General features: G+C 40.5%; 1 protein-coding gene across 1 annotated transcript in view; it reads right to left on the reverse strand.

The window, feature by feature from the left end:
• Positions 1-3,550: 3,550 nt before the first annotated feature.
• The window catches only part of ddb1 (damage specific DNA binding protein 1), a 57,542-nt gene continuing 52,258 nt past the window's right edge, over positions 3,551-8,834 (reverse strand). Inside the window, exons 25-27 of the mRNA XM_022750302.1 lie at positions 8,367-8,469; positions 6,513-6,636; positions 3,551-4,196 (exon numbers count right to left, since the gene is read on the reverse strand). Coding sequence (XP_022606023.1) covers positions 4,113-4,196; positions 6,513-6,636; positions 8,367-8,469 — 311 coding nt within the window. The 3' untranslated portion in view covers positions 3,551-4,112. The remainder of the gene's footprint in view (positions 4,197-6,512; positions 6,637-8,366; positions 8,470-8,834) is intronic.

The raw sequence follows: 8,834 nt of genomic DNA on the forward strand, positions 1-8,834 counted from the left end.
CAGAATTGGAAACGAGTCATTTCATAAGACATAAAATCCTGTGAACCAGGGAGAATGTAGTCTCATAGTGGTAAGACTGGAAAAACACTTTAAGGCCGAACAGACTGAAACTGAAAAACAAAAACAAGCACCCAGGACCAGATTTACTGGAGCTGGTGCAGGATGGGAATGGCAGTTACAAATTATGTGCCAGAAAGAAGGGGCTCCCTGCCAGGACTGAATGCATTAACCATGCTGTTTAGACTCCATAAAATAGTCCACTTCTGTCCTGGGGAGAAATACAGAGTTCATCCGGGGACAATGTGGAGCTTCGTTTACTTGAATCTGTGACAAAGAGCTCAGGTTTTCTTCACGGGGACGAGTGAGTCCAATGAAACACTCAAACACACTTTGCCTAAGTGCTCCGGCTCTGAATGAGGAATCAGCAGCAGGCAGCTGCTGGAAAACACGGGACGCTGTTTGAATTAAAATTATATGAAAATCTTTGGTTTTGTGGTCTTGACCTGGATTTAGTCTGATGCTGTGGATCCTAATGTGGGGGTCGGGATCCCGGCAGGGGTCTCAAGATACAGGATACAAGATAAAGAAAGAGAAAAGCACATGGTGTTATTGTCGAATCTTATTGTACAGGTAGTATACTAAATATTATAGTAAGAGTTTCACCTCAGGGCATAAAGAACTAAAATTTAAAGGGCTACTCCACCAATTTTAAACATCAAGATCACACTAGTCGTCATGGTTAGTTCGAAGGGAGTTTGTTTAAAGCTTTAGGGCCACGATATCAAAGATTCAATCGTTTTCGGTGCGGGGGTCGGCCCTCCGGCTCAGTGAGATTAAAAGATGTGAGATGAAGCCAAGAGCCGGACCAGGCTGAGGTGCAAAAAGCTTCTCAGTGAAAACAGTGAACCGGCCACAGCAGAGCTACAACGACTCAGCAGATAACAACGCATCAGACAATCTGAAATGACGTTATTTGTTTGATCTTTCCAGCTGCTCCAGTGAAGCCGAGCGGCGTAATCAATACGAGACTGGACATTTTCCAGAGGTGGTTCCACACAGTCGACTCTCCTTTCCCCCCTTAAAGTCAAATCTGCGCTGAGATCCTGTGAACACGGGGAGATATCACCCACTTCTGATTGTTTGTTGTTGATTCGTTTCCTCTCAGGAGTTATTTTAGGAAGCATTTTAATTCTCTTCTTTCTTTTTTGGGAGTATCCAGCTTGAAACAACCTCTGCTCGTTATAATCGACTTCTGCTTCACTTAACGATTTCCCATGTTTCCAGAGAAGCCAGAGACAACCTCTTGTATCCAGCTGTGGGCTTTTACACAGTGTGTATAGGTGGAAGTAACTATACATGAGCTGCACATGCACATGTTGAACTCTGGTGGAGGGTACATGGTTATAATTCACGCACAGATTCTCTATGTAGTTCCTCGGCCATGACACAACTGCTGGACAACAACATTTAGATTGTGGATGGTTCTGGTCTTTAACATCCACGTCTCAAACGGTCTCATGAATGTTTACAGTGGGTCCAGATATATAAACCTAGAGCTTCACGTTCTCTGCTTCCTATCTTAAAGGCGAATCGTGTTACCTGGAAACATCAGCGGTTCATGTTTTTGTGTTAATATTAAGAATAGATGCTGTTGGAAATATGTTTGTATATATATGTATGTGTGTATGAACACAAGGGAGTTACATTTAGTTTACATGAATCCTTAATGAAAATAAAAATCTCAGTAACATGATTTTCCATACGAGTTCTAAAAAAAATAAATAGAATATCTTAAATTTAATCTGATGCCAAACATTTTAACCTCCTTTCAGTTTTTATATGGTCATGGCATCATATATATATCTATCTATGTATATAGATAGATATATAGTTGCTACATTCATGAAGCAGATTTAAATATGAAGAGGGAAGAGGATGCAGACAATCTGCTGTGAGTGGGGAATGGAGTGAAGACACCACCGGAGCCAAACAAAGGTCTGTTTGCCTCAGGACGGTGACAAGGGGACAGAAATAGCTCAGAACTGGCAGAGGACTTCCACTGCCAGTCACTGACCAGTTCGCTTCAAACACTCAGTGGAGAGAATTATTACTGAAGCTAGTTTGCACTGTCACCCTGCCAGTATTTCAGCCTGTAGGACCTTTGATATCTTCAGCTGAAAGAAAAAAAAAAGCTGGTGTGCTCCAATTTGACACTGCTTACTGCAGATGAAAAGAAATATGCACACAACAGAAATTAATGAGGCGCTCGAGAAAACAATGCACAGTAAAATTCAGCATTTTCAGCAGGTCTGACGAGGAAAACAAGGAGGAAACCCCACATCTTTACTCTGCACACAAACTGACACACAAAGATTCATTTTCTTCCAATTCCCCGTTTGGACGCCTGAGATTCATTACGGCTGCAGGGGCCGTGGATAGCAAGGCTGCGCAAGGTGCAGGCCAGAACCAAGACGACATTTTAATGTGATAAACGAGGTCCAGAGTGATGGTGTTTAAGTGCATTAAAACGGTTGGACTGTATAGAAGTAGAAAACGACTAAAAACCTGCAGTCTAATACAAATACTTCAGCTGGAATAAAGAGGCTTCACATGTAGTTGTTTCTGTGCCAAGAGCTACTCAACCTTCAGACAAGAAATTTAAGTTGTCACCAAACCCAAAATACCTGGGGCAGTTCACATTAAACTGGGGCAAATCTTAAATAATCTGCCAGTTGCTTTCCTGATTATTCTTTGGTTCATTAGATGTCATTAGATTTTGACATATTTAAATTGCATGTTTTGTTTCATCAACAGTCCAAAAATATTGAGTTTGTTTCTGTAGAAGAGGAAGAAAACCCGTAAATATATACATTAATGAGCAGGTGTGATGTTCACCATGTCCGCCATCTTGGTTTAGAGTGTTAGCATGCTAACATTTGCTAATTAGCACTAAACACAAATATATATATATATTTGCAGATATTTTGTCATATTAGATGAAAAACTAGAATCACCTCCTCGTGGTCGTATCCCTTCGCCACTCAGACTAGTTCCAGGTCACATCCCTGTTTATCCAGAGTCAGAGAAAATATTTAACGTTTGGTTGAAATGTTGTCATAATTGCTGTGTGAAGTCTTGAGTTATGGGTTAAGTGTTTTGTGAGGTCACTGTGGCGTTGACCTTTGACCTTTAGCCACCGAAATCTAATCAGTTCGTCTTTGAGTCCTAGTGAATTTTTGTGCAAAATGCGAAGAAGTTCCGTCAAGGTGTTACTGAGATATCATGTCCACAAGAATGGGACAGACGTACAACCTGAAAACAATATGGCCTCCAGCTCTGTGAAAGATCAGAGTTATTATACAGTTCATCCACTGGGGAACATGAATATTTGCACAAAACTGTGAGCCAAACCTTCCAGAAATCAGATCCTGAGATATTTCACAGGATTACTGACATTTTGTACTTGCTGGTGGCGCTACAGGAAAAGTCAGAGGGTCACTGACCTTGAGAACAGTAAAGGTCGGAATAGAGACAAACTGAAACACAGGTGTGAACAGTACTAAAGCAAAGTTTATTAGAATAAACAAAGAAAACGTCACAAAGACAAAATAGCTATAAATCTATCATCTTCCTCATTTTGTTTCTCATACAGCGTGTTTTACTCCAGACTTCAACAATAAGGTTGAAAAGTGTAGATGGGTCAGATTTAAACTGTGGGTGGAAAGAATCTGCTCGCCTGTCGGGAACAAGGAGATCTCTGGGCTTTCCTACGTATAGTCACACATTATTCCACACAGACGCAATCACACAAGCTCAAACACACTCAGACCAGTAGCTTTACTTTGGTCTTTTTGTTGTCCAAACAGGATGCTACGCACTTCGCCTAGAGACTCGTCTAAATGAGGAGTGTTGCACTCATCGTCTAGCGCCTTCAGGGTCTCCACGGTTGACAGATCATTGAAGTCTGAAGGACGAACATGCACAGACTGTTTATTTATAAGTATTTACAAATCTGCAAAAACCCAAACCGTTCCCTTCCTCGTTCTCGCCCTTCACTCCATCCTTTGGGACTCAAGCTCTTTCACTCAGCGGGGGTCCGGATGGCGCTGAGGTTAGTGAATCCTCGTCAGCTCCTCCACAATCTTGATGACCTCGTCTACTGTGGCTTCACGCTTCATACCGCTGCCATCATCGATCTGAAACAGAGCCAACAATGAGGCAACAATGAGCCAACAATGAGGCAACGACGAACCCAGTCCCATTACATGAACACATAAACAGGTTCATGTATGAAGACAAGCGCATGTTACTCAGTTTTTTAACATGTTGTTTTGCATTTTTGTTTGAATTACTATTATTTGAATTTATATATATATATATATTTTTTTTTTTTTATTGTATAAGCTCCTGCGCTGCAGAACAGAGAGGTTCAGGAGATCCTTTGTTCCCACTGCCGTCAGGCTGTAGAACCTCAGCCAAAGGAAGTGGACTCATTGACTTATTATTGTTTATTATTAACTGTTATTATTATTATTATTATTACTAATGAGTTACTGGACATATGAATTTCCCCTCAGGGATAAATAAAGTTTCCATCCATCTATCTTCAGAATCTTGGTCACACTTTATCAAAGTTACACATTCACCTTTAACTAGTTGTTTAGAAGTTTCATTATAGGAGTTTATTTGCTCTTTATTAGTCATTATAAAGAACTCATTAATGTCTTATTGTGCATGAACATATTCTGCAACATCCAGGCCATTAACTAAGAGTTCTCCATCAATAACCTCCTAATTACTGATAATAAATAAGGATGTTAATGAATTACAATCTTAATGTGTCATTCTCCCTCGATAATTCTTAATAAATAAGTTTTATTCCAGTGGTTCTCGACCTTCTCCAACTCACGGCCCACCACAAAATCTCAAAAGTGTTGGCGGCCCCCATCCGACACCGTAACCACACGGACGTCAGATGACGCCTTTACTGAGCACCTTTAATTTAAATGATAGAACATTCAGGACTGAAGCGAGAGCAGAGGATTCACCATCTGTCTCTCCACTCTGTCCTTTTAATTCTTCATGTTGCTAAGCAGCTCTGCATTTTACTCCATCCAGATCATTTTGTTTTCAAACATTTAAAAACAATGTTTTATTTTATCTTATTCATTTGATCTTTTTGCAAATGATTGGTGGACCCACTGCTCTATTCTTATGAACGTCCACACGAGTCTAAGTAAAGTCTCTAACTCAGAGTATCTTCACCAGTCTGAGGTGAAGTCTGACTCATGACTAATTCACCAGTAGTTTGACATTTATTAACCCGCACAGGTTCCCTATTCTAAACTGGCCTCCTCTTCACACTTAGTGAATTCATCATCGCACACCCTGCTCTTCACTGATGAGTTACACCTTGAAATATAAGATTGGAGGCCTATTGAGAACGAAGAACGAAGGCGGCAGAAATACTTCCTTTATAAATGGAGCACTTGAGAGATTTTCAAAAATGTCAATTCAAAGTTTTTTTTCCAAGTTTCAAGGCAAAAACCTTCAGTCTCTGTAATCAATTCTCTTCTGTATCTCTGAATTGTTTTGGGCTTTTTCTGCAGTTCACTGAGACTTTTTTCCTTCCAGGTTTAAAGGTGTAAATTGAGACTTTTCAGCGAAGCTGCAAAGATTAGTCAATTAATCAAATAGCAAATAAGCAGTTTGGATTTAATCTACAACTCCATTGATAATCAGTTGATAGTTTGAGTCATTTTTATGCACAGATGTCAAACAGTTCAGTTTGATCAAATGTGTGATTCTGCTGCTTTTTATTCTCTTAACATTATAATAAATTGAAACCTGAGATCTCGACGTCTCTGTTTTCTGATGTTTCATGTGATTTTGAAAATAAGGATGTAAGTGAGAAACTGATGCTGTTCCATATTCTATTTTTAAAGCTCAACTTTACTGGAGTCTTGGCTTTAAAAGGGAGTTTTTTTGGCAAATAAACTGTTTGAATATTTTGTTTTTATCATCTGGTCTTGAGAGGGAAACAGGGACGAGCTAAAAGTGTTTTTGTTTTTTTTTATGAAATGGAATGAGAGTAAAGAGAGACACAAAGCAGAATATGATTATTTGTTTATCTGCCAAAAGTGGTTTTGCCACCTGTTCTGCTGTGAACGTGATTCCAGGGTCCCGCTCACAGAGCGCAGGAGCAGCTCGGAAAAACCATCTGAAGGGTTTTTGAAAGTTCAATGTTGCTTAAAGTTAAAAACACAAATGATAACGCAGCATTGTGTTCCTTCTCCACCGCATGTTTCTGTCCGACCTCTGCTCTAAGAACACGCTTATGTCTCCGTGTTATTACGACAACTTTCATATTTGTGCCTATTACAGGTCAACACACGCTGCCAATGAAGATATTCAGTCTCCACAATACTGAAACAACTGAGTCCAGAAACGCAAAAAAGAAAAAAGAAAAAGGATAAATCTCATTTCATCTGGTTCGATAGATGCGCTCCTACCTGTAGAGTGCTGACGACCTCCTGCATCTTGGCCCGGCCGAGATCCAGGAAACTCTCGATCAGATCCCCGTCGATGAATCCCGTGGCCTGCTCCGTCTTGCGCTCGGTGTGGAAGGACCTCCAGGTGCAGCGGAGTCAAGGAAAATCAATGCAAGGCCTTTGCTTTCCCTGTGGGTCAAACTTTAGGTACAATATCACATATTCTCTGCCTCAGGCACGGCTAAACAAATATTCAGTGAGATGTGAACGGGTCTCTAATGAACGCTGCACCGGTCAGAGGGTCAGACGGTCGGCAGGTAAAACCAGGAAATTATAACAGAGCTCTGGTGCTGCTGGGCCTGTTGACTGCTGAGGTTTAAACTGCAGCCTAAAGACATTTGAATGTAAAACATAAAGAGTATATTTAAAATAAAAAGTTTCAAAACAGCATTTATAACAAGTTCCAAGTGCATTCACCCTTTTTCTCATTAATTCTGTTTATCAGCAAAACGATCATTACAATGACTCAATGAATGTCGGCAATAAAAGCTTTTGAGTATTTCACAAATATCACCACGACACTTTCAGACTCTTTGTCTTCATAACATCTACTGTGACACTTACACTTAGCCCTGATGCTACGGCCACACTGCTACGTTTTCATTTTATAACGCATCTCTTTTCCTACGTTTCCTCCGGATGTCCTCAACACATGGGTTTTTTGTTGCCCTGAAAACAGAGACTTTTGGACACGTTTTATTTTGAAAAATCTGGAGTTGTGTTTTATTTTGAAAAATCTGGAGTTGTGTTTTATTTTGAAAACTCCGGGGTTGTGTTTTATTTTGAAAACTCCGGGGTTGTGTTTTATTTTGAAAACTCCGGGGTTGTGTTTTATTTTGAAAACTCCGGGGTTGTGTTTTATTTTGAAAATTCTGAAGTTGTGTTGTACTCTGGACAGAAACAGAGACCTTTGTAAACGACGAGGTCACACCCACGGTCTCTCCTGATTGGCTGTCATCAGCCTGGACTACCAGTGGTGAATACAACATGATGATGAATGACAGAGTTACTGACCTTGTTGTCTTTGCTAGCAGCTGCTGTTCACTTACATTCTCTGTTTTAATGCTACAACTGTCTCTGCTGCTCCTCGTTTCTGCGCCTAATCAACTCCAGAGCTGAAAATCTACTTCCTGTTTCTGATGCGGAGCTGAAACGCTCGTCTGGACGGAGATCGTTTTCGTTTTAAAACGCCATTTTAAAATGAAAACGTAGTTGTGAGGACGTGACCTTATTTTCTTGATAAACGGATCAATTCTATCACCTGAAAAACAGAGAAAAACAAATTTACTAAACCTCAAGGTGATGTCTTCAAATGTGCTGTTTCACCACTAAAGCTAATAATACTCACCCAAAACACCTCTGCACTCCTGTCCATAGGAACATATTTATTTTATTTATCCATCTAACTCTCATTTTTACTGTTCACTTGAACCCTGTATTTTCATCTTTGTACTTTACTGTATTTTACTGTCTTTTAACTCAGCTGCTCTGACATTTTAATCTCCATCCAGGATTAATGAAGTCATGTATCTAAAGATTCACACTGGAGAAGCTGCAACCAAAAGGATTTTCTCTTTAATAAACAACTTAAATCGTCAATGAGTAATTAAAACTCTCTCGATCAATAATCTATCAAATGACTAATATTTCCAGCTCTATGAACAAATCATATAACATCTTTGAAGCCAATTAAAGTGAACGCTATCAGCTGTCTGGGTTCACTGCCGCCAAGCTGACACCACACCGGTCAGTGCGGGTCGTCTGTGTCGCCGTGGCGACAGATGGTGAGTGCACGTATGAATATAAGAAGGATATAAGCTGTGCTCGATCTTTCCCACGCTCTTGATGACCTTGTTGAGGCGGTTCTGCAGGTCCAGGAGGAGACTGTACCAGCCCTCGGACAGGGAGGTCACCAGACCTAACACACACACACACATTAACACACACACATTAACACACACACACATTAACACACACACGTCAACTGACAAGGCGACAGATTTGCACCTCACTGCAGCAGATGGTAAACACTTTTGATTTGTCATCAGCGAGAGGGAAGGGGGGCAGTTCAGGACTGGAGTGATAATGGCGCTAACGAAAGCTTCATGATTAATAAAAGAACGTTAGTGCGACTGAAATGCTCCCCGTGTGTGTTGCATGCTGGGACCATGTTGAAGTGAGTGAAGTAGTGATTCCAACGCCTCAATAATTCAGGGCCTTTCCAAAATGTTTTATTTTAGTGAGTGATTTCTTTGTAAATCGTACGAGTCACGGAGCTTTGAG

This window comes from Seriola dumerili, unplaced genomic scaffold (genome assembly GCF_002260705.1).
Source record: "Seriola dumerili isolate Sdu_G_001 unplaced genomic scaffold, Sdu_1.0 BDQW01000012.1, whole genome shotgun sequence".
NCBI lineage: Eukaryota > Metazoa > Chordata > Actinopteri > Carangiformes > Carangidae > Seriola > Seriola dumerili.